General features: G+C 41.9%; 1 protein-coding gene across 3 annotated transcripts in view; it reads left to right on the top strand.

The window, feature by feature from the left end:
• Positions 1 to 1771: 1771 nt before the first annotated feature.
• The window catches only part of LETM1 (leucine zipper and EF-hand containing transmembrane protein 1), a 55106-nt gene continuing 30531 nt past the window's right edge, over positions 1772 to 26346 (top strand). The window contains exons 1-5 of one of the 3 annotated variants that reach the window (XM_019478740.2): positions 1772 to 1877; positions 4629 to 4686; positions 16487 to 16943; positions 24583 to 24726; positions 25775 to 25912. In XM_019478740.2, the coding sequence (XP_019334285.1) occupies positions 1817 to 1877; positions 4629 to 4686; positions 16487 to 16943; positions 24583 to 24726; positions 25775 to 25912 (858 nt within the window). In that variant the 5' untranslated portion in view covers positions 1772 to 1816. Of the gene's footprint in view, positions 1878 to 3247; positions 3437 to 4628; positions 4687 to 16486; positions 16944 to 24582; positions 24727 to 25774; positions 25913 to 26346 lie in introns of those variants that run through there. The other 2 variants (XM_019478734.2, XM_014607702.3) reach the window with 2 other exon arrangements.

Raw genomic sequence — 26346 nt, 5'->3', positions numbered from 1 at the left:
TTATTTTGAAAAAATGAATTGGTCACAGCTTTATTGTACTGGATTGACTACATGACAGATTCTGCACCTGTTGCAATCTAGGAAAATGTATTGAATGCCGTGCCAGAAAGATCAAGTCCTTTGTTTGCTCAAGAGCTTCTGTGTCAACAGATCGTTCACTTTGGTATTGCTCAGGAAAACAGCAATGAGAGAAGCTAAAAGTGTGGCCGGAGTACTGGCATAGCAGGAGTTAGTGATGGTGGAACTGCTGGGGAGAGATGGACACCCGTGGGGGCAGCCCTAGAATCAGGACCTGGCAGGACAGGGATGTAGATCTCCATACAGAGGTCTCAGACTATAAAGATGAAAATCCCCCTGCCTGCTAACTACCGTCTCTCCACAGATTGGTGGGATTGTCACCACTTGTAGCCTGACCTGTGATGGTGCTGGTGGGGCCGGTTATCCAGCTCAGGTCTACCCAAGGGCAAGCAAAGCCAATTGTATCCCGTAGGCTGGAAGCCCCCCAGGCACCCGAAGCAGTGGCTGCAGCATTGACAGCTTCCCTTGGTACCAAGGAATAACACTGAGGAATAACCTGGGAGTATGAAAGCTGCACGTGGCAGATCAGTGCAGCGTGGCCTAGTGGCAGGTGCTTCCAGTCGAGCCCTACTGACCCAGGAACCTCAGCGTGAAATAAGTCAGACCCTGTGGCCCCACTCCCATGCCTGCTTTTGATCATTCCCCGTGCTCCTACACCCATGTGCGTGCATGTGATGCTGTACACCCATCCTTTTAACAGATCATTGGTATTTTCAGGCCCCTCCTTTTAGTAAAAGCAGCTAATGGTTTTTGCTTGTTCTCAGAGGAGCCCTGTTCAGAGGCTCTCTCCAGGTTCACTGAGCCTGGAGGGAAAAATGAAGAAGGAAATTTTTTGTATCTGAAAATTTAATTAAAAAAAAAAATTGGGTGGGTTTTCTGTAGTTGATTTTTAGGTTTTTTTTTTTTTTTTTTTTGTGGGGGGGCGTTGTTTAAGAAAGCAGAGAAGCCAGCCTTAAAACGTTAGGTTATTTCATAATACTCGGGTTTGCCTTTATCTCATGTAGGTATCTTGAACTGCATTGGGGGTCTTAGAATATTGAAACAGTGCTATGCTAAAATGGAAGCAAGAATAAACATTTGCATCCATCTGCTGACACCTGTGAGAAGAACAACTTCTGCAAGTTTACATTCTCATTGACCGTGAAGCTGAAAGGGTGGTGATCCTGCCACACTTTTGGCTTCTCTCATTCCTTGGAGTCTCAAAATAGCAGATTCCCTATGCCTGAAGAAGGGTGACTGCGCCCAAAAACTCCCCAAGAACTTTTTTCTGACTACTCAGTTGGTCTAATAAAAGATATCATATTTACTCAACCCCCCCCTTGCTTGCCTATGTCCATTAGACCCTTGAGAGCAGCCACCAGCCTGATCCCCCTCCCTGCCAAACCAGGGGTTGCAAACTTACCCCCGTGGGCGTGAAGGGGTTAACAAGCAGCCGCTCTCCTGTGGGAACTACACCTCCCAGCATGCACCGCTCCCTCACCCTCCCCTTCTGCAGGGTGGCCTAACTTCCCGGCATGCAGCTCTCGTGCCCGGCTCACGGCAAAGGACTCCAGCACCCAGCAGGCAGTGCTGTGCGCGGAGGGGCGGGTTCCAATGCCCTTCTCCAATGGGAAGTAAGGGGGGAGGGGTTATGCAAATCAGACCTGGCCGGGTCGGGAGCCTGGCGGCATCATCGCCGTCGCTGTGCGGTCGTGTGAGCGTGACGTCAGCGTCAGCGCGGCTGGACACGAGCGGCAAGATGGCGGCGGTGCTGCTGAGGAGCTGCAGCCGGCGGCTGCCCCGCCTGGGCCTCGTGCCGGGTAAGGGCCTGGCCTTTCCGGGGCGCCGCGTCTGAGCCTCGCGGGGCTGCGGCCCTCGGCCCTGCGCGAGCTCGTGCGCTGCTGCGGAGGGAGCCCGGGGGGGGGGAGGGGAATCTGATGCCTGTGACTCCCTCCCCTCCCGTGATTCCCCCTCCCCCCGTTTGACCCCTGCGCAGCCGAAAGGTGAACCCAGCCGCGTGGCAGCAGCGGCGGCGCAGAGGGAGCCGTTGTCCCCGCGTTGCCAGGGCTTAAATACGAAACGATCCTTTTGGCAGCTCGAAACGATCGGATTCACTGCGAAACTCTCGGGCGCTGAAAAGAGACTCGGGCAAAGAAGTCGTGTTCTTCCTGACCTGGCGTTGCTCGCTGTCAGGATGAGTGAGTGAGAGCCGGGGGTCCTCCACAGTGGAGCATTTCTTGTTATGGAGGCCAGCCCTCGCAAGGAAGTGCTGCTGGCAAACCCCAAAGTTGGTTAAGGCTCCCTGAGAGGGACTACCTGTGCGGCATCGATTAGCGGTCTAAAAGATGACCGTATGCTTTCATTACTTTTACTATGATCGTACAGGGGTTGGCATTTATTGTGCAGTTGCGGTAATGATCGTACACCTGGCGCCGCGGCGCTGCCCCTCAGCTTCCCGCGTCCTCTCCCCGCTCCCTTCCCGACTCCTTCCTCAGGCGTTAGCCCCCCTCTCTCCCTTTTCGTGGCTGCTCCTCAGACCACCCGTTCTTCTGATGCCGGGTCGCTGTTCCCCGTCCTGTCTCTCTCCTCTTTACCGCAGCCCTGCTGGCTGGTTTTAGCCCTAGCTAAAAGTCTGAGCTCAAGCGCGGTCCTGCGAGCCCCGTTGTGAAATGACTGACGTGGAGACGCTGTCAAGACGGCCAGGCTTTGACGTGTCTGAATGAGACACGACCGTTTAACCATCACGGCAGCAGGACGAGGGACGCGCTATTGTCTGACCCTTTTGACCTCTTGTTGCAAATGCTCCTATGACTTGTCCTTACAAGTTTTTTTGGTTGTTTTTTGTTTTAAAGCTCAGCCCCTCATACCCCCAAATCCAAGTTTTTTTAAAGTAAACAACTGCTTGTGAATTAATTGCCTCTAGCTTTTGGTTCAGGTTTAAATTATTTGGAAGCCCTGGAAACTGCAACCTTTTAACATCGGGAGTGAGGGCTGCTGTGTCAACTTACTTGGCCATCAGAGGTGCTGTGCTGGGTCAGGTGACCGGCCCAGGGAGCCCTGGTATCCTGCATCAAAGAGTGACACAGAGTACAGGCTAAGGGGAAGAGGGCATTTATGTAGGTAATGTCCAGACTGCTCTGTCCCTTGCCCTTCCTCTCTTGCAGCTTCTAGTACTTCAGGTAGTGACTTGATCTTGCAGTTGTTCACAAGTGACCTTGAACCCTGACCTGCACGATTCAGTCACTGTTGAGGGAATACAACTGTCTGGGGGTCAGACTTGATGAGCTGTTCAGGTCCCTTCCAGTCCTAGAAACTATGAAACTAAACTGCATGGCTGTGCCCAGTCCTTGCTTGGCAACATGGTTCCTTGTCCATTGTGGTAAGTCCACTCATTTTGAACTCGTCACCCACAAGTTGGATTTTATTGACGTTATGCTTCTGCTGATCTTTGTTCAGTTACTGCAATACAGGTCTAGGTTTGGGCTTAATTTGAATTGTTGATAAGAATGAAAGTAAGAATATCTTGGTACTGATAATCTGAGCTATCCAGTCTTTGTACTCTATTCTGCATCTTAAATGAAATGTAAACTGCTAAGCTATGACAGTAAATAAGAACATTGTCATCCTTATGGCATCACCGTCATGATAAATGAAATGTTTTTTGAACATTTCATATTACAGGAGAGTTGCCTTACTAATACATAGTATAATCACATTTTTAGTGCATTATATTGGCATGTAAGTCACATGCGCTTAACTGGAACATACAACTATTGTTAACTTAATATTTTATAAGAAAAAAGCCCATTTGTAGCAGTTTTGTTTTGCTTTAGTGCCAACATAATCTTAGTTCCTCTTCCTCCAGTACCTAAGTAGTCTTAATGCTTCTTAGAATCCTGAGTGTTCTGGTAAAGATCAGGTCTTACGCCTCTGCGGTGACTTGTTTCACATTTAGACTTTTTTCATTTGAGCACTTTAAATAGTTCAGAACAGAACGGTATGCAGTCTAATCAGTGCTGAAGTTTGTAAGGGTGTGCAAATTTTAAAATAAAGGATCCAAGTTATTCCCCTACTGGCTTTCTGTGAGGCAAGATGTTTATCTACAGCTCTTGTTTGCCTGGATGCCTGCCTTGGTTCCTAAAGAGGTAATCCTAGTTGATGGTTTTTTTTAAAGGGTCAGTGTCAGGAGATAAAGGCAGTAGATCCTCTCTTTGTGTCAGGTGATATAGGCAGTAGATCCTCCCCTGTTCGTACACATTTGGGCAGCTTTAATGTGCCAGGAGCAAGAAGCATAACTCTCCTTTCTCCCTGTTCTGTGGCCGATACGTGATTTGTTCTCTTGCACTGCACATGACTACAGGTCTGAGATTGTAGCACAAGAGGCTCTTCGGATCTAAGCAGGCTTAAAATTGAAATGAAAATATTGTGGAATCTTTTAACGAACTTGTGTTTTGCATCTGAAGTACAGTGCCTCAGAATATATTTCTAAATAACATAGTTGTTTACAACTCGCTTTAAAGTCAACCATCTTCTTGAACTTCAGTCTGTACACTAATTAATTTTTTTTCCAGGTAACTTGGGAGAGCAGGCTTGTCTCAGCTGTACATCTCTGCGGTTGATAAGGAACACGTAAGTAATTGGAAAAATAATGATGTTATTTCTCCAGGGTTCTAGAACTGCCCAACCACCCTAAAAAAGGATGTTGCAGTATTTGAGATTTAAATGATGAGAGCCTGGAACCAAAGTTTTAATAGTGTCAGTGGATGTTATTCAGAAAGAATTGGCAAGGTTTAGACACGTTCTGGAGGACCAGGAAGACAGAGAGAGACATCTGAGTCAAAGATGACTCCTAGGTTATGAGCCTTACTGATGATCAGAATGGCAGTGCTACCCCCACTTTTCTTCATCACTGGGGAACAAGTAGGTTTTGGTTGTTGTAGAAGATTAGATTCAGTCATATAGAGCACAGAGGTGTTAGTTTGTGCAGGAGATGAATCTGGAGGAGAGCCATAGATTTATGAATTGCCACTTAAGGCCGGTGGTAAAATTTGTGCTTGCAGATGAAATTACCCAGAGATAGTTTGGAGGAGGTAGGAGAAGAGACCAGGGAAGGAGGCTAATGATAGAGTCATGTGGAACTTGCACAGAAAGCTGAAGAGGATCCTTTAAATAAGGGTTGTCCAACTTCTAAACCCCCAGGGTCATGTGTCTCAGAGACTGTACCAGTTGGGGCCATGTACCCTGGGAGGGGTACCAGACAAGGTATGGGCTATTGGGCTGCTCACCTCACAGATGTTATCCTCGTACCCCCACCCCACCATCTGCACTGCTGTATCACATGAGCAATCCCCCCACCCAGCATGATCCTGATTTCCATGTGTCCCTGTCCCCTTCTTCCCTCTTCCAGCCCCAGACTTACCTTTAGCTTCCTTCCCTCACAGTTATGGGGAGAAGGAGGCAGGAAGTGGCAGTCAGAGGAGGGAGGGGAAACCTGGAGACTGGCTGCTGTTGCAGCTGGAGCAATGTGGGGAGTAGCGACTGGGCAGGGCTGCAAATGTTCTACAGGCTGCCAGTAGGACAGCCCTGCTTTAAAGGATATGGCAGGGATGCCTAGAGAAATAGGAAGAGAACCAGAAGTGAGACAGGCCCAGAAGCGGAGAGGGGACAGAATTTCAAGAAAAGGACCATAGCTGTACAGTTGATTGTGGTGGGCTTGACAGGTCAAAGACATGGATGAATTTTTGAAGTCTTTCCTTAAATACAAACATGATCTGCTGTCATTGTTGGTGACCCCTCAGGTCAAGTAAAGGGTTGTAGATGTGTCCATTGATGGCTAAGAAAGCCGATCCTAGAGCTGCAGACTCTCTGGCAGATGCCACAGGTGGTGGTTAAAGGGAAGGTCAGATCACAGATTTCTCCATGTTGTTTCCTTTCCTTCCATTTCTGTCATTTTTCTGCCTCCAGGATGAGATGGTTTTCCTCAAAGTAAGATGTACTTTCTCCTAGAAGGGATTGCCATGTAGTGCTGTTCCAAACTAGTTTTTCCCAATTGGTGGTATCATTGCTACACTTAATGTTCTCGTTGAGGGTGTCCTTGAAGTGTTTCCCTTGGGCCCCATGTGTTCTTTGTCCTTGGCTGGATTGGGAGTATAGCACTTATTTTGGTAAATGTACATTAGACATGTGCACACAATGCTCTGTCCACTGCAGCTGATGTTGCATAGTCAACACTTCCATGCTGGCGGTGTTAGCATCTGTGAGGACACTGGCATTTGTGTGACGATCCTCCCACTTTATGCCAAGGATCTCCCAGAGGTAGTGCTGTTGAAGGTGTTTCAAGCTTTTTACGTGGTCCCTGTAGGTCACCTAAGCTTCACAGCTATAGAGAAGAGTTGGGGTTATCACAACCTTATGTAGTAGGAGCTTTGTTTGAGTCCTGATGTTGTGATCATTGAACACATGATGATACAGTCTTCCAAAGGCAAAGCTGGCACATTGGATCCTATACTGGATCTCCTCATCAATGCTGGTTTTCTTTGAGCGATGGCTGCCTAGGTATGCAAAGTGTTCAGCATTCTCCAGCTCTGTCCGTCAACTAGGATCTTTGTCTGGGGAGCTGATTGGCCTGGAGCCAGCTTCCATGTCCAAGAAATCTATTTTCAACAATTTCTGTAGTCTGTATCGGAACTTCTCACTTTGTAACTATTTAGTTTCTGTCCCTTATTACAAGCACAAACTGACCTCTGTACATGGACTCAATGTGCCTGCTTTTAATAGTATAAAATGCAAACTCAAAAATGATGCTTTGAGGCTATTTTGTTAATCTCTCATCATTTTAAGTTATGCATGTTGTTATGTCTTGTAGCCTTAAATTGGCGCTGGACATCTTATAAGCAGTATTCTTCATACCTTTTATCTTCTCAGTAGAAGAATATTGCCAACTTCTTCCAAAGAAGAATCTTTCAGTTTATATATACTTTTTAATTTTCTTCTAGTGATGGTTCACTTAAGTTTTCAGAAATTAAATTTTGTCCCTGGAATAAGTGGTATAATGTTTGCAAAGAAATGCTTTATTTTTCATATGTAACAGTGGTCTAATCCCTGCTTTAAGTGCAAAATTTAGTAGAAAACAATAATAAGCGACTGCTTTTTCCCTGTGGTTTAATATGGTATATTAAACGATTCTAAAAGTATTTTAATTTGTTCATAGTAGTCAGGAAAGAATCTGAGGCAGTTGTCCTGGGGAGTACCACACTTCAAATAGCTCTACAGTAGAAAGAGATTATAGCCTGCTGCTTTAAGGGTATAATGGTATCCATAACATTTTAAAGTCCATCATCAAATATGATTCAAAGCCAATGAAATTAGAGGGAAGAGTTGTACTCTGAAAAGGTGGTGTATAGGGATTAATGTTTCTGTGTTGTCAAGATGTAAAATTTGTGATTTTTTAAGTTTAAAAGAAATTTTTTTTTTAACTGCCAGTCCCTAGGAACCTATGGTGGGATCTAGAAATAAAGCTGTGGGGGTTTTCTTTATATGCGGTAACCTATGTATGGTAACTATTGTGAAGGCCAGCTGATGTCCTTACTTGCACCTGTGCAATCACAGTGTCATGATGGAGTGTGCTGAAACATCCAGTGTGATCAAACCGATCAGCTGACCCTGACTGAAAGCTGAAAGGAGATACAGTTTGGCTAGTGTCACAAACTGTCTGCCCTGGGCATGACTGGTATCTGGTTATGTGCCCTTATTTTTTCCCCCAAGAGCAGGGGTTTGAGAGAGGATGGTAATCTGCAAGTTCTCCAGGTTTATGAAATGTGTTTTCTCATACTTTATGATACTGTTATAAAGCTGCAGTTCTTCCACAACCTTCAGTTAAAAATTGCAATATTACTGGTACAAAGTGACATTCCTGTTGAAACCCCTATGGAAAACCTTTCCAAATTCCAGCAGCTGCACTGATCACAACTTAGAGAGGCTAGCTTTAAAAATGTTCATGTAATTTTTTGAGGTTTTTTCAGGATCATATTTGGTTTTTGCTCTTTTTTATACTCCTGTTGGGCACATTTGTGTTTATCGGGCAGATATGCCTTTTTATTAAAATCCAGCAATTTAGGTTATTCTTAAGGAAATACCAGTTGAAAACCATGCAATCAAAACACTTTAAAAATATTTTTATAATATAGTCCTGAACTTGGGAGTTTAAGGTTGACTTTCAGGCCCATTAAAACTGACCTGTTCAGGTTTCTAGTGTTTGAATATTGCTTCTCGGGATAAAGGGAGGTGCCTGTCAGTTCATTTCTCTTTTTTACCCCCATCGAGTTTCAAATGTTGGTAAAAGACTTGACACTTTATGACTCTTCTTTTATGTTCTCTGTCATTATATGGTGCTAAAATATTTAGGGATGCTACAGATGCTAAAAAAAAACCCACCAAAAAAATCTGGTGCTTTACTTCAAACTCCTGGCGCTTCTGCGTTGAGCCCCGCGCATGCCCAGAAGAGCCATCATGTTAGTTGGGCCTGGCTCACCCAATGTCTGTATAGATTGGGCACTTTAGTGCTGCTTTTTTGGTGCTTTTATCTAATAGCTGATTGGATTAGCTTTAGAAAAAAGCTCCAAAAGGCCCTGCTGAAGTACCCGATCTATGCAGATACTGCAGAGCTGGGTCAAAGTAACACGCTGGTGCTTCTGGTAAAGCGTGCTTTTTTTTTTTCCCCTTTTTTTTTCTTTCCTTTTTTTTTAACATCTGTAAGCAGCCAGGTTGGATTATGAGACTGAAGGGTGCCTCTTGCATTAAGTCCAAGGAACTGCACTGTGTAATCCCTCCCATACAGTGATCAAAATCTATCTCATAACTTGGTAGCTTGTTTGCCACTACCTGAAGGCTGTTTGAGAATCTCGTTCCTCTGTTAGTGAGTAGCTTTTCTTTAGTCTTCTGCCTAAATATTTATTGCCCATTCTTGCCCATTTGTTCTTGTGCCAGCATTGTCATTTAGCTTAAGTAGTTCTCCCTGCTTGGCATTTAGCTTCATGATATATTTATAGACAGCAAACATATCCCATCTCAGCCAGCATTTTGCTAGACTAAACAAGCCAAGCTGTTCAGATTTCTTTGGTAGAACCATGGTGTCCATTCCTGGATACATCTGTTAAATAATAATAAAATAATAGAACAGGGAAAGCTAGCTCTTGATTTTTGTTAGTAAAGCAGATGGAGAAATGTGTATGCCAGTGGAGTATTTAAACACATACATAGCAATCCATAACTGCTGACAGACAGGATTTCTGAGGTGGTTTACACATGTTAGTACTGTACAACAGACTTATCTTTCTGCCTTCTATCAAAGTTAACTGGCTTGTGTGCTCCTGGCCTATGCTTCAGGCCCAGCCTGTCATCGAGTTATTTATAATGAGCAAGGTTTTCTCTTTGCACTTCTTCAGTAGGGGAACACACTTCAGGATGCCAGTAGGGGAACACACTTTTCCAGCCTACTACAGGTCACAGGATAGGCGCTGTGCTATACAGTTGCAAATGTGTAAGGTGGTAGCATTCTCTCCTACGAGCAGTTTCTCTTGCAAATATTGGACTTGAGCAAGTAGCTTCCTTTCCTGGGCCTCTTCCACCTAGAGGGCACTTAGCCATATGTGCACATTTGTATAGAAGATGACATTGCAGTATGTGGCATCAGGGTGTGTTAGTTTATATACTCTGTTTCAATTGTATTTAGCATTTGTACCTTTTTCCCCCTAAAAACAAAACAAGTGAGTCAATTCTTGGTAGTTAGTAACCATTATAACATACCATTTTGTACTTAAATAGAGCCTTTACACTAAATTTGGTACTCACTTTTCACAGGAGGATACACTCCTGTGAGAAACTATATCTAGCCACCAGGGTGGATTGATTTAAATCAAGTCTGTTTAAATTACTGATTAAAATTGATTTAAGTCAACATGCCAAAAGGCCTATTTATAAAATTTATTTTTTATCAACTTTTCGTGTGTGTGTGTGTGACAATAATCTAAACATACTGGTTTACAACTAAATACAGCTTTTATAATAGATTTGGTACATATGTTTCTTAGGTACACAAACATATATAATTTAACATATTTGAATTAGAAATCCTACATTTTAGGATGCCATAATATGGTGAAATATATATTTTTATTCACTAGATAAGATTACATTTTTGCTCATATTTGTATCAAGCTGCATTAAGATGGCAACTTGAATTTAAGCATCCATTTCAAATGTATTAAACAAAACTTTAATGTTCTAGATACAGAAACTTTTTTAAAAATCAAAACATGGTGCACATACAACTAACTAATTTATTAAACTCTAGTATTAACTGTTATAGTTGTGGCAGAGTGCTTCTTCAGCGGTGGCCTTGAAGCCCCTGGAGCCCTCACTTTCTGGGCAGTCACCACTTCATTTGCTTGCCATGCCTTGATATTTATTATTATTATTATGAGGGAGGCTGCTCCAGAGCTTCCCAGATTACTCTCAAATATCACCAAGTGCACTCTGGTCCCTGCCTTATGCATTAATCGTATGGCTCCATTCCTCCCCTACACCGTGCCCTGTGCCTTGCAAATGGCATCCTCATTGATGTTTTCTTTTCTTAGCTTCTCACTAGGCTCCGGACCCCTCTGTGTGTCCCTAGGAACCTCCTCCTCCCCTTGCTTCCTCCCCAAACCTCCAGACTGCTTTAGCTCCTCTCTGTGGTGGTGCTCCAGAGTTGCAGTGCTGCTGCTGAGGTGATGTTCTCTTAGCAGGCGCCATATCTTACTGCTGGGCATTTCTCAGGGCCTGGGCTTATAACTAGCTCTAAGCCCTGCCCTCCTCCTGAGTCAGGTGACTCCATCTACCTGGGCTGTCCTCACCTGTCGGCTCCCTGGGTCAGCTGAGCTTCAATTAGTTCTGGCCTGCACCTGCTGGCGATCTCGCAGCTCCTGCATCTCTTAAAGTGGTGGCACCACAAGCGCCCTGTCACAATAGTATTAGAAGTATGAACTGTGGGTAGTGAAGTAAATCAGTTATTTCAGGTCACATTGGGGGAAATTTTCTAAAATGCCAACGTGAAAGTTGTTTGAGCTGAGTTTGGATCCCTTGGCTGCCTTCAGAAAAGCAGAAACAAACTGGTTGTTATGGGAGTATTTTGCAATTTCACCAACGTTTTCCTTTATTCCTGGAGTACTTAAATCTTTGACTAAAAGGTGCATCAAATGAATACTGTATCGACATGTTGTAAGTTTCAGGTTTGCTTCATGCTCTTTTAGGTTTCTTCTCATCTTTGCTAGATCTGCAGCATTACCTGTGACAGTGTGCACATGCCACTTGAATTTTGCTCACTGTTTGTTATAGCTTTTACTGCTGCTATTTTTACATATGTTGCAGTATGGGCATTTCCTGATATATCAGTTGTTTCTGAGAGGTAACCAATCCATTGTCACATGAGGAAATGTTATTGGATTGTTGCGTACATTGCTCCATCCATCAAATTTAACACTTTTCCCTTCGATGTTTTTGCACACTGTTCAGTTTTCTTCTCATACATTGTATCCAAAAGCCTTTCAGTAGTATCTGTTTTGCTGGGTGGAGTGTAACCTGGTCGTAATGATTGAATCATGTCAGTGAAATATCTGTTCTGAGCATGATGAAAAGGAGAGTTTATTGCATGCATAAATGAACTGAACAATCTTTTCATCTACGTTATCTTACTGAACTTTGGTTTTATTATGAACTCATTCATAATTTTACTGCATAATGAAGAAAGTCTCTTTTTTGCATACAGGTAATTCAGTCTCAGGTATGTTTAGTTGCAGTACTCCTGGTGATACTAGTAGATGATTCTGAAGTTGCAGACACTACAGATAATGGACATTCCTAATTTCTTGCATTTAAGCTGGACCCGGAAACAAAATGGTTAAAAAGTCACTTTCACTGAATATTCCTTAGTGCATTACTTAAAATAATGGGATTGTAAATGAAAGATCTCTCCTACAGCAGATATTATTTAAACAGTAACTAAAAAACATAATTTTTCCAAGCCCAGTTTGATAGGGAAAATATTAATTTACCAGCATTGCAAGATATGGAAAGTAACCCATAAGAATGGGTGGCTCAAGACATGACTACATCACTTTCTTCAAGTTCATTGCCTTCTTCCATCCAGGAAGAGCACACACCAACTGCTGAAGCTTCCTTAGCCTGACAAAGGGTTTTTGAACCCGAAAGCTTGCTTAATTACTATTCTCCAACCATTTGAGTTGGTCTAATAAAAGATATCAAATTCACCCAAGGAACCTTGTCTGCCTGTTGCCTTCTGAGAAGCATTTTTCATAATGTTGTTTATTTACACTTTGCATTTGGCACAAGTTCCTGTCTTTCCCAGTGGCACAGGGATTTTTAAATTATTCCTAGATAGTCTTTTTTGTGACCTGAAGCCATGGCATTTTTTTCCTCCAGTTTCCAGGTGTTGAAATCAAGACTAGTGTGTGCCCCACAGAATGTTGTTCCTTTTCCTTCCCTGTTTTGAGCCCAGGGTTGGTGTTTCTATTACACACAATGCTCTTTACTCTACTCCCTCTCTGTCCTCCATACAAGACATTAACAACAAACCAAGATCCCTTCTCCCCTCTTTCTCACCCCCCCCAAAGCCTCTCCAATCCCTTTCCCTTAACAATCCATGCTTTCTGCTATTGTAACCCCATGGCTTTGTGTACTGTAGTATTTTAGTTTAGAGATATGGACAGAGCATTGTAAGTTAATGTTTATAGGGGTCCACTGATAGAGATTTTTGAAGCCGATATTGATTTTTAAGTATGCATATTGGCCGATACTGATCCGATTTCTGATATGTAGCTCTTCAGCTTGAACAGCTGCATCCAGCTGATAAGTCTGGTGTGGGAGAAGGGGAGGGAAGAGGTGTGGAGGGGGCAGATCAAGGCCCCTGCGGTGAGGGAGGGAATGGGGCTGGGGCAGGTGCTGACAAGCCGGGGCAGAGGGGTTGCGGGGCAGAGCCAGGAGCAGCTTGTTGGGGTGGGGGGACGTGTGCCCCCTGATCTGCACAGCATAGGGCGGGCTGCAGCTGTGGTCTGGGGCCAGGGCTAGGGCGGGTATAGGACCAAGGTGCAGCTCATCGGGGGGTGTGGAAAGGGGGGAAAGGGCAGCTCCCACCGCTGCGCATGGCTCATCCAGCGCTCCGGTGCTTGTCTGGTGGCTCCCGCCGCTTGTCTGGGAGGGCCTGGGGGAGGGAGAGGGGGATGTGCCCCGGTCCAGCCCACCCTGTCCCATGCAGATCCGGGGCGTACCCACCCCCCCAAACTGTGCCCTCTGGGGGAGCAGCAGGGGGAGCCACCAGACAAGCACTGGACGAGCCCCCCCACCCTGCACCCCTTCAATGAGCTGCATCTCTGTCCTGTGCCTGCCCTGGCTGGGCAGCCCCAGCCCCTGCCCCAGCCCCAACCCCACACCTTCCCTCACCACGGGGGCCTTGATCTGTGCCCCCGCACCCACTCCCCTCTCCCTTTCCACCATACCAGACTTACCAGCTGCACGCAGCAATCAACACTGCTGGCTCTGCTCCTCACTGCCTACATACTGCACTGCAACTACATGCAAGCATGGGCATTAATTGGACAAATTATTGACCATGGTGCCGATCCGATATTGGACTGATTAGGGGTGCACCTCTAAATGTTTACATCTTTGAACATACGCAAACCTTGTTTACCCGAATCCAAGAGGACCCCGAATTTCAGTTGACCACACAATAATTAGATTCTATACATGGATAAAGTATGCATTTATCATAATTTTCCATGTATAGAATCTAATTATTGGAGGACCGTCTTACATTCATTTCCTCACTGCTTCATGTGGTGGGAGGACAGGTAATGAAAGGGGCAATAATGACGCAGATGGTGTGGGGGCATGTGGTAGGATGTGCTGGTGAGGCAGGTAGTGGAAGGGCAGTGGGAGGCAATAAGGGGGTTGGTGATGGAGGGAGCAGCAGGGGACAGGTGGTAGGGGCAGGCAGTGTGGAGGCCCCCCTTACTTTTGCTACAGCACTAGCAGACTGCGTGGGGCACTGAGCGTGGCTCCAGCCTGATCCCATGGCAGCAGCACAGAGCTGGCACTGCTGCCACAGGGCTGGACTGGAATTGTGCTTTGTGCTCCAGGCTGCAGTGAGGATGGAGCATGCTGGCGCTGAAGCAAAGATAAGAGGGGTTGTGATGGGTGGGAAGGGGTAGGAGGGAGGGGTGGGGGGAAGCAGCATACTCTCTTCTAAGATAAGGGGCTTTCCCTCCTATGCTAAGGGGGGCGGGGGCAGACATTGCCTTTTAATCAAGTAAATACAGTAACTGAAGTACCTAGAACTAGAGGTGCATATATCGGTCCATATCGTATTGGCACTGATAAAGGAAAATTGACATTATTGGTAATTGGCTTTTTTTGGCCAATGTTGCTGATAATGCCACCAATAAATACTGTGTGCATGTGTGCAGCTGCAGCACGCACATGGCCAGGAATGCAGCTGGGCAGCTTGGAGAGCTGCATCTCACTGGTAAGTGTGTGGCGGGGAAGGGTCATGGGGTTGCAGATTGAGGCTTTCGCAGTGTGGCCCTGCTTAGGGTCTCCATGGAAACCCGCCTGAGGCATGTGGGGAGGGGCTGCTGGGAAACAGAGTCCGGCCACCAGGCAGATCCGCCATTTTGCCCACCCCTGAGTTGGACACAAAAATAATTAAAATAGCTTGTCATTTAAATAAAATTGCCTTAAATATGCTGGATACATACAGACAAAAGTAAATTTAAATAATTTAAAACTGGTTTTAGTCGAAGGAAGTATTGCCTGTAGAAATAATTTAACTAGTAGTTTCTGATCGCTGTTCTTTCAAGATCTCATCCTCTTGTACCCGGTTCTGATTTTTAGAGTGGAAGTGGAAGACGACCCCGCTTTTCCAGTATCCAGTTACACTTTCTTATCTTTGAATGAACTGAAATTAAGAAAATTCTCTATGCTGGTGGAAGTAGCTACTGCTGTCAGAAATCCGTTTATCATTTCAGCTAATTCTAGTGAGGGTGCTTGTATAGTGATTTTCACTGTTTCAATGACTGGACTTTCTTTCAAACGTGGGTAGCAAACATACTGCTTAATAAATGTTAATGTGTTCAGATTTTTATACGTTGTTATAATTTCAGAATGAATTTTAAAAATAAACAGTTAAATAAAAAATACTTTTACTGGCCATTAGACATAGAAGGAATCAAACAGATTTAAGTAGTGCGGTAATATAGTTCCTCTCTGAACTGGCAGAAGACTAATGCCATAGAAAGGATCCATGTTTTACTCTCACAAACATGAAGACACAGATGAGCTCTACTGACGGTACTTTGCAAGGCCTCTGTTGCAGCAGGCATTGCTTAACCATGCATGTCACGCAAAACTAGGGATGTTTCCATCTTTCCTACAGGTGCAGACTCGTATCCTATCCTTTGCACTAACTAGTCGTAGTCTACAATGCTATTGTGACAGGTGCTTTGGAAGTGCCTGCAAACAAATACTTAGAGTAACTGAGTTATGGAAAATATTAGGACCGCAAATAAAATAGCTTTATTTTTGAGTTTTCTTTGTGGAGAAGAATCAAAGCTATTTCTCTAAGCTTTTTAGAAGTGACTGTTTTCTATTTCAGTAAATACAGAATGAAGTGACTTAAATTTCTTCATTTTAATAGTATATTTATTACTTCAGTATTTTGTAATAATAGGAAAAGTGCTAAATGCAGACCATCTTGAATGTAAGGAGTAGTTGTGATATATGCATGATTTAGTGTTGTTGTTTATCTATGGATCAGTGCCTCCATAGTCACTTTTCAGACTACATTTAATTCCAGAAAAGGAGCAGAAATGGTTAATGATCTAGTATCCTGTTGTCTTGTACAGACTGTTGGTAAGCTTGAACTGGATGCTTAAGCAGAACAAAAAGCTTCTAGAGAAAAGGAAAAATCTAGGCTTGGAGATAAGGGGGGAAACTTCATAAGAGTTGGTTTATATCAGACTAATTTTCCCTTAAATCTAGCAGTGTGTGATTTCTCTGCAAGTGTGCTATCCAAATGGGATGCATGGAGGGCTTTAAGTTGCTTCTGATTTTCTAGATTTATTTCTCCATCTAACTTTTAAACAGAAAGCACTTGCTTCTTCCCGACCTTCCCCCATCACCAACAGTGTTGTCAGAAAAACACTGTAGGTAAGATTTTAATGTTATGAAGTGTAATAATCACCTTTTTCAAGTGAAATTTAACATATGGATCTTAAATCCTAAATATGCAGTAAAACGTTCTCGAAATATCTGCCATTAACTGTTAAATCTTAAATGTTTCCCTCTCTCTCTCTTTTTTTTTTCCCCCCTCTCTAAGGAATGTCCACTTTAAATGTTGTATTAGTGTCCATCCTGTTTACGTTTACTCCAGAAAAGTTCATGATAGTTTTTGGACTAAAGGCTCTGAACGAATGTACTTAACAATTGCGAGTTCTCCTGACTCACGGACACCGCTTGAAAGTATAGGCATTTTGGGGCCCCGGTACCTTCCAGTTCGGTGGTGGCATTCTTCACGTCCCCTTTATGATGACTCCATGGTGGAAAAATCACTGAAGTCTTTAAAGGATAAAAGCAAGAAGTTGGAAGAAGGAGGCCCTGTATATAGTCCAGCCGAAGTAGAGGTGGTTAAAAAATCGCTTGGACAGAGGATTGTGGATGAGCTGAAGCACTACTATCATGGCTTTCGATTGTTGTGGATTGACACAAAAATTGCTGCGAGAATGCTCTGGCAAATACTACATGGCGCCACTTTATCTCGTAGAGAACGGAGACAGGTACTGAGTACATATCCATATTGTTTAGTGCTTTGAGTGAGTAGACTACTTGCTTGGGTTAAACTGAGTGGGTTCCTTGTTTCTTGTATTCCCTGTATTTAAAATATATAAAAATATACTGGTATCTCTAAGTAAGAAATTTGACTGGGTATTTGCAGCTGATGGGAGGTGGGGAGGGGTACATGGTCCAGTTCGTCCAATATGTACACACATGTATTGTTTAACTTAATTCTTCCTTACTCTAACTTTTTAGCCCTAACTGTAGAATTTTGGTTTTCTTAAAATTTTGGAACAGAAAACAAATTATGTTAAAGCATAGACTTTACTGGACAAACTTATTCTATCTGCTCGTTTTCCCACTAAATAATTGGAATGTCTTTTGCTTATTGTAGCATGAAACATATATATGTATATTTTTATCGACAGTGGCATCAGGGTGTTTGATTTGTTATTATGTTGCTACAGCATGAATACTTGTTAATTTAGTGACTGATACTTTTTATTTTGCAAAGTACAAACTGTTTATGAAAACTAAAAAAACCCTTGTATACGTGCAGTACAGAAAAAGTAATTTAGCTTTTTTTTATGACAAAGTATGTATTTAGTGTATTTATGCACTTTAAGTTTTGTAAACTGTTTTTTCCTAATACAGTCATTATGTGAAAAAAATTTTTTTTTTTTCTCAGCTTTTTCTAACATACAAAAGCATTTGGAATACTGGGGATAAACAGTTTAACAAAATCTTTGAAATCTAAGCCATTTGAATTATTATTAGGCCGTGTAAAACAGAATGGATAAATGCATATTCTTTTTTGTATGCACACACAACATACTAATTCAGAAGCACTTTGAAGCAATATACATCAATTATGAGACTAGTTCCAAGTAAATGGTTTTTTTTTCCATTCAGAGTTTGACATAAAAGATATATTCCAATGTGCCAAGACACTGGAGCTACATTCTCAACTGATTTTTAAACTAAGCTTATAACTGATATAAAAAACTTGTTTTTGAGATTCTTTAATGCAAGAACCAAAAATACACGTGTTCCTAAAAAGGTTTTAGAAAAGTTTGATTTTCTTTTTTTTATGATGTTACCTGTCATTCATAATACTCTGAAATCTCCAGTCAATAGACACTCTTTAAGAGCTTTAAAATGCACTAATTTTCTTTACTATAAAGTTACTGATTTTAAATAACAAATCACAAATGTTTGTTTCTGGCAGTAGAGAATTGATGTTGGCAGTGTCCCTGTAGCTTTCAGAGCTTAAGCCCCAAGGATAACGGGTAGACTGAGCTCAAACTGGACATGGGGTGTGTCCACACACGTGCTTTAATGTGCAGTAGCCTATTTTACTGCACATTAAAGCAGTGTTTAAAAACTGCTGTTATGCTAATGTGAAGTAAAATAGGCTACTGCGTGTTAGTGTCACCTAAAAAGCATGTGCTTCCACTACTGAGCATTAAGGTAGCCTAATGCACATTAATTTAGTACTTCACAGTGGAGGTACTAAACTTAATACGCAGTAGGACAATCTCATTAATGCGTGTGTAGATGTGCCTCAGATGTGTGCAAGATTTTGTCAGAACTAACTAGTTGTGTTTCAGATTTACTTCAGAAATATATGAATGTATTCTTAGGCTATGGGTACATATGTAGTTAAGTCAGCTGTTTGCTCTGGAAATTCAAGAGAAAATTTTCTTTTACATTTGACTCACACGTACAAAACCAGGAAGGTCCTTGGGTATGAGATTGGGACATCTTTCAGCTGAGATGTTTAATACTGCAAGAACATGTGAAAATTGCTCAGAAGATCACTCATCCTTTTTATAAGCATCTTTGTACCATGTTTACTGGAAGCCCACACGCCATTTCTCACCTCCACCACTCCCCAAATCAGCTCTTCAAAATTGGGGTACATTTTTTAAGCTGATTTTGTTTTCTTTACTGAAATAAGAGCAGTGTAGAATAGAGCAAACAGACATTGAGAGTCAGGACTGCCAAGATGGCTCCTATTTCTCCATGGGCCTGCCAAGAAAAGGGGTGGTGTCCAGTATTAACCCTCTCAAAACTGCTGGTGAGGCAGTAGCTTTTGGCAGAAGAGCCACTGAGTTGGGAGAGGGTGAGTGAGCTGCTGCATGCAGTCTGCAGGACCTTGATGAAGCTTGTAGTGTGGAAACAGCATTTTATTATTTACAGGAAGCTATATAAAGAACTTCTTGCTGTAGAGAAGTAAGAGACTTATTACTGCAACAGTTTGGCCTAGTCTTGTTGCTGTCCTGCCACACTAGGAAGTTCCTGCTACCGCATCCAGACTAGACTGTCTCCCAGGATGCTACACCTCTTGGACCCCCTACCTTTCCAGGAGGATTTACAGTACAGTCTGCCATATTTCTGGAAAAATCTTTTTCTCCTACATTCTGCCTTCTAAAAACAAGGTGCATATTTTAAGTTGGGGATGGTGATATGTGAGAATATATTATATTTAATGAGGGCATTGGTGCTTTTGTGAATTATAGGTAGGCAATAAGAAGATTCTCGAGATTTAAATCTCCATATATGCAAACCCTGTACCAAAGGCTTATTTTTATTACATTGGCTTTAGGTCTTCAAGTTAGCCTTTTAAGCCTTTTTAGGCTTATTTCAGTTTGGCTTTACTCACTCTTAGTATGAAAAACATCAAACACTACTACAATTGGAAAAGATTAGAGAAGAAAAATCTTCCACTTGATGTTTTGGACACCACCTTCAGAACAACACATAACACTCCCCAAATGCCTGACAGTGTCAAATACATTGACAGGTCCAGGAATTGGATAGTCCCTGTCACTACCCTGTCCGTTGGCCATACTACTCATGTACGGTCACTTTATCACCTGTGTAATCAGTTTGTGAAAATCTCTCCTATGAAATGGGAGCACCAAGCATGTTTTAAAATAAAACAAATGATAGACAGGTGTAGGCACGTAGGGGCTGTCCCCTGGACAGAGGGTAGGTCTAATGCTTGAAGCTTCATTAACTCATTTTCTGCATTTGGTAAGTTGGTGGGTGCTCTTTCAGCTTACAACAGTGTTCCTTTTTATGCTGACTTTTTTATACTGATCAACTGCATGCAACTTTTCCTAGGGAATAAAGGGCACAACTCTGAGGGCACTTTGTGCCATTCAGAATTAGGCCCCTAAATGCCAAATAACTTGAAATATGTCTTTAGTTCAAAATGTACCATGAAACATCACCTCTGAAGTGCAGTGATTTTTTGCCTAATAAGATTTGGCTCTCTAAAGCAGAGCATCCAGTTTAATGTTATACACTAGCAGAAAACTTGTCTGGGAAATTTTTATCTGATTGTTTGGATATTTTAAAATAGCAAAAATTATTTACTTGTTACAAACATTAAAACTGGAAAGAAAATAGATTTGATTGTAGATGACTAGTTTTTGTTGAAAAATGTCAAGGTATTTTAATATTAGTTTAAAAATCGCTTTGATATTAAACAGCAGGATTTCTAATTATATTGGCTATTTTTCAACCTTCAAGATTTCATGTAAGCTGTGTGCTGTTAAATATAGCAGGATATAAACGGAAAGCTTCTGTATGAAGGTGGAAATGCAGCATCACCTCAGCAGCTGGGGTTGGATGTAGGAAGGAGACAAGTCAATGAGAAAAGCTGTATTAAATGCACACAGCTGAGTTAGAAACAATATTTAAATGAAATTCTGGAACTACACATGGTACATTGACCATTCGTGTAGGTGGCTGTAGTATCTTGATTAATACTTGAGTATTTTGTTTTGGAAATGCTAGAATCATATTGAGTGTTTGGGCAATTAAGATGTCAGGGCTGACACCATGACGTCTGTTATAAAATCTTGTTCCCTAGTAATGGTCCAGGTGTTTGTCACCTAGACAAAAATAACAGCACATTCTTCTTTGTGGATTATATTTTATTCAAACATGGCATGCAGTCAGTGATTATGGGCTTGATTTTTATTGAACTAAATAGTTGCATAAAGTTACATTTATGCATTTTGGCTGCCAACGGGGGAGGGCACCATGTTCTGCCAAAAGAAAAGGTGGTGGCAAACAAACAGTTTGCTTTTTCCTTCTTCTCTTCCCCCATCCTCCTCTGTGTGCGTATAATCACTTCCTTCTGGGTCCCATTTTCTTGCTTTGCTGAGAAGAGTATAAGGAAAGCACCTCTGTGCTGCTTATAAGGAGAAAAAGCTGCTGACTGACTCATGTGATACTCCGTAGTTCTTATCTCTGCAATCTGAGTTTTGCATTATAAAAAACCCATATACACCAGTGTAGTCTAGAAGAGAGGCGGGCAAAATACAGTTTGTGGGCCGAATCATACCTTTTAGTGTATGATTTGGGTTTTTTTTGAGTTCTAAGGTGGCAGCCCCCCTCCCAAAAAGAGTATTGCTTGTGGGGAGGAGGCAAGGGGAGGGACTTCTAGTGGCAAAGGTTAAGGTCAGGAGTTAGGGTGTGAGACTTCCAGTCATGGTGATCAATATGGTGACCATGTATCGCTTGACAGCTTACCAAAACTTGTTAAGCAGCCCTCCAGCCAAAATAATTGCCCGCTCCGGTCTGGAAAGCTAAATAAATCTAAGAATAATTTTTTTGAATTGTTTTATAAAAATTTTAGTTTTTATACATCTTCTTCATAAGAATTGTATATGATTAATGAAGAGTGAGGGAGTGTAATATGCTTGAGTGTGAAATTAGAGTTCCCTTAAAGTTAGGGTACCAGTAGATGCACTTTTTAAAAAAAACCTCTTTTTGACAGCTTTCAGTTTTTGAAAGAAATCAGCATACTTATTGAGAAAGTAATAGACACCTTTTCAATCATGACATTAAAATCTTCTGAAAAAATAGGGTGATAATTATTACCTATGCAGAGCTTAAGTAGTAGTAAAAACAACCATTCTAAAACTGGCATAATTAAAAGAAACCAGCTGAGCAAATATGGACACACACAGTAATATGGCTAAATTGTCCTAATTCTACCTTTTTCAGAGAAATGTGTTTAAATAGTCCACATCAGCAGAATCTGCAAGTGGAACACATATTTTTATAGCAATTTAGTTCATGGTGACGCCTTTTTTCAGAAAAAGAAGAGGAAAGGAAAAGGAAACTTGGGGAGGTAGAAATTATGCTGGTAACAAGAAATGAGAGAGCTGCCAATATTCTGGGTATAAACCGACTAGATCAGGGGTGCTCAATCTCTAGCCCACGGGCCAGATCTTGCTCCCAGTGCTGGGTCATCTGGCCCCCAGGGCTCCCCATGGATATGTGGGGTGTCCTGTGGGCCGTAACCCTGCATGCTAGACTGGGTGCACAGGGCAACATGAGACCCAATCTTGGTGCAGAGCCCCTGGAGCACGATCCCAGCTTGGCGGACCAGCCCAACACCATTCGTCTGGCTTGTGAGGCTGATACTATGAGTACCACTGAACTAAACTGCCCCTGATATCATGATCGTATGTTCACATATGATAATTCTGTGCAAAATATGAAAATAACCTGATTTTAGCATGCAGCTTCAGTAATTGCAGCGCTTAAAAAGTATTTATAAAATAAAAAAACAAACAGTAAATAATTTAAGTGTGTGTTGTTCATTTTTGCAAGACTTAAATCCTCCAGTGTGTGTACACACATGCATGTAATTTGGTTGTGCAGATGTGGTATCCTTTCTGTTAGAGACTGTTCATTGCATTGGCTATCATCGTTGCCCTTATTTCACAGGTACGGAAAGAGATCGAGAAAAATTAAGGGATGTGTTTTAGGACAAGGCAAAAATAGAAGCCAGCTGTCCAAGAGCCCTAGTGCTCGTGTCATGTTAAGTTGTACGAATAGTGATAGAAGGATGAGCGATGTAGAAATGTTGCTGCAGAAAGACTGGGTCCTGTTTTTAGATAGCTGTTTTATTAACAAGATCTGACTCATCAGCTACTGTTCCTTCATGATAGAATTGTCCTTCTTGCAGTGCATTGGTCATCCGGTACTTTCCTTTTTCTTCCCAATTCTAAGATTTTGTTCAATGTGTGTGGCTCCTATATCAAAGGCCTTGCCTAAAGTGAGCTTTTTATTTACAAAAGTGCAGCATATTGCATCTGGGGTGATTGTGCTAGTACAAAAAAATCCACGAGGTAATAGTAATTTTGTCAATCAAGCCACTTACTGCCCTTTGAAAAAATACCAGTATATTTTCTTTTTCTGTGTACAACTAGAGACAGCAAGGATTTATCAGTTAGAAATGCATGTGTTGGATCACTGTAGCATGGCAGTAAAATGCTGACCTTTTTGCTGAGTTTACTAACTGCTGAAGGGTTTGACTGACCTGTGGTTCTACACTTCTCTCTGTCTACACACTTTAAGCCTGCCAATTAAAACACAGTCTTTAAAATGCAGTATAATTCAAATCGATATGAAATGTCGCTAACTGAGGATGCAAAGTTTTCTTAAAGTAATTCTTGTTTGTTTTTGTTTTTCTTAAGAAAAAAATATAAGGTTTTGCAAATGAAAACTTAAATGAGTTAATGGCCTTTAGCAAAATCTTATCTTTACACAAACTGGCAAATGAGTTATATTTCTGCCTTCCCTTTCTTTCCTTTCTGGAAGTAATTATGAGCAGATTTCCAAGTAACCTAACCACAATGAGGTATAGTAACATGACTATAACAGTTGAACCATTGCTTCCATCAAAACAAAATCCTGTCAAAATGTTGGATTTATAATTGGCTAGTAGGGATCTTGCCCTAAAGGTATCAGGCCATAGAGGAATTAGCACAGTTTCTGCTGCATTGCAGAGCTGAGCCAAAAAGTGAGAAATTGCATAGGGTGTTTTGATGAGTATCATGAAATTTCCATGGAGCTGCCTCTAGTAGGGAGGATAGGTTAGGCCATAGGCACTGAGACTGAAAGCAGCATGTATTAAGGGCATAGATCTGTGGACCCAGGGTAGAGAGGGAGCTGTAGCAATTGATGAATTACAAATTCAAGCTACAGAGTGGTTGTATGGGCTTTTTATGTCCTCTTGCCTAGCATTTTGAGAAAGTGTAATTCTCTAATGTCTTGTTGGTTTCAGATGAGCCATTTCACTTAGACTTGTCAGAGGTTTGTATTTCACCCTAAATAAGCCACATACCCCTTTGTGTTTTATGTGGTATATTCATAACCCCCCCCCAATGTCCCACATACCCACCCCTGCCCCACACACTGGGGGGCTGGGGGCAGGGGCAGTGGATCAGGAGTGGGGGGGGGGGGTACTGGGTTGGGACTGGCCATTGATGTTTAAAATTGGGTCCTGGCCCAAAAAAGGTTGAGAACCACTTACCTTAAAGGATTTTAAAAGAGATGCTCATTTCCCAGTCCCATTGGCATGCAGTGAGGTTTATTTTGTTCTTATTCTGTAGTTAAGAAGTGGTGAAACATTGGCACTAAACTGTAGTGTACAGTAGTTAAAAAGGTAAACACACATGAAAGTAGCTTGAACTCTGTCCTGTCCTGCCATTTCTGTTGTTTTAAACTTCCTTTTTCAAAATAAATGCATTTGCTAGTTTAAATATTAATTAAAAAATGACTCATATGTACATTCTTGTTCTCTCTTAATGCATAACATTTTTCTTCCAGTTCCTTCGGATATGTGCTGACCTCTTTCGCCTGGTCCCTTTCTTAGTCTTTCTTATTGTTCCATTTATGGAGTTTCTACTTCCAGTAGCGGTTAAGCTGTTTCCTAATATGCTTCCTTCAACTTTTGAGACAAAGTCTAAGAAGGTAAATTGCAATGTGGTATGGATTGGAAAGCCCATCAAATACTTTAAAGAAATTTGAGTTTTTAACCTGTTCTTTGGATGAAGTGTGTGTCCTGTTAGTTTATCAGCCAAAAACCCCTCAAAGAAACCTTTATAAGCAACTGCCATGTTATGGCTCTTGATTGCAGAGTGCTAGCACTTTCAGGTTATGAACTGATCATTGTTTTTCTTAAACACTTGTACTAGTTTGTTAGCTAGGGAAAATGTTTTAGCATCCTGCCAGCTAGAATCCTGTTTGTATGTCTGTGTTAAGTAACATAGAGTGAGAATATCTCCAGTCTTTCAACTTTTGATTCAGGCCACCTTGGCTGTAGAGGGGTTCCTGGCCATCTGGGAAAGGCAGATGGATGTGATGCTAACCACATCACTGCCTGTGAGCCATTGACTAGGGAAATTGGCTGTCCTAACTATGCTAGCACTTACAAAGCTTTTATATCGTTATGTGAATTGATAACAGAATATTCTGAGGCATGTTCTTTAAAGTAAATCTTGAGAATAAATACCAGTAATTTTAGGATAACAATTCTTATGTTTCAGATTTCTTTAATTATTCATTAGAAGCTAGAAAATTTAGACTTTGGGTTAAGTTTGCAGGAAAATCCAATCTAGATATTATGGAAATTTACAATTGAGGACTACCTTTCAAGTGTCCAGGGGGTGTGGAGGAATGCCCCTATCTTGTGTATGAGTTCAGGGAAGGACAAAATCTTGTTTCTCATTATAATATTGATCTCTCAGTGTTGAATCTCATTTGTTTGAGTTGCCAGTAACTTGGAATTAAGTAATACCACCACAGCTAGTACCACAGCAATTTTTGCCCACTCAGTTGCTCCTAAATATGTTATAGGTGGTACTTATCCATCTGAAATTTTGGTGAAAGTATAGCTAAGATACTCTGGTTTAGAGAAGCCTATGAAATGCCCTTCTGAATGGGAAGAGAGGGAGAAGGGAACCTTGGTGACTATACTTCTGGACAGGCTATTTTAAGGAAACATGCTTGTATTTTACAGGAGGAGAGATTGAAGAAAGAACTGAGAGTAAAACTTGAATTGGCTAAATTTCTTCAGGACACCATTGAAGAGATGGCTTTGAAGAACAAAGCAGCCAAAGGGAATGTCACTAAGGATTTTTCTGTCTTCTTTCAAAAGGTAGAATAACTTGCTCTCTGTTCTTGTGAAAAATAAATAGTTTGATATTTTAAATTTACTAATTAGCAATGTAAGTGGCAAATAAGATGGTTAACTTGTGGTGTAGTATTGACTGCTACCTATCACAGTCAGGTTTTCTTTATTGATTATGTTGGACTTCAGCTCACATCTTTTTAGCATAGTTATTACTTTATTCCCCTTCCCTCCTTTTCCCCCTCCCCCCTTGTCCAAGTTATACTTCAGCTTCCTAGAATCCCATTATCCTTACCTTTAGTATTCTGGTTGACACTTCACTTTATCCCATACATTTTAATTAATCTTAATTCTTAAAAATAACATAGCTCTTCTCCATGTCATTCTTTTTTTTTGTGGTTAATAAGCAGATGGCAATGCTTAGCTCAGTTGGTAGGGTGACTGGCTGCAGACTGGAAGGG

This window comes from Alligator mississippiensis, chromosome 2, assembly GCF_030867095.1.
Source record: "Alligator mississippiensis isolate rAllMis1 chromosome 2, rAllMis1, whole genome shotgun sequence".
Taxonomy (NCBI): domain Eukaryota; kingdom Metazoa; phylum Chordata; order Crocodylia; family Alligatoridae; genus Alligator; species Alligator mississippiensis.
The sequence above is the reverse complement of the archived record's forward strand: the minus strand, read 5'-3'. Positions and strand labels throughout refer to the sequence as shown.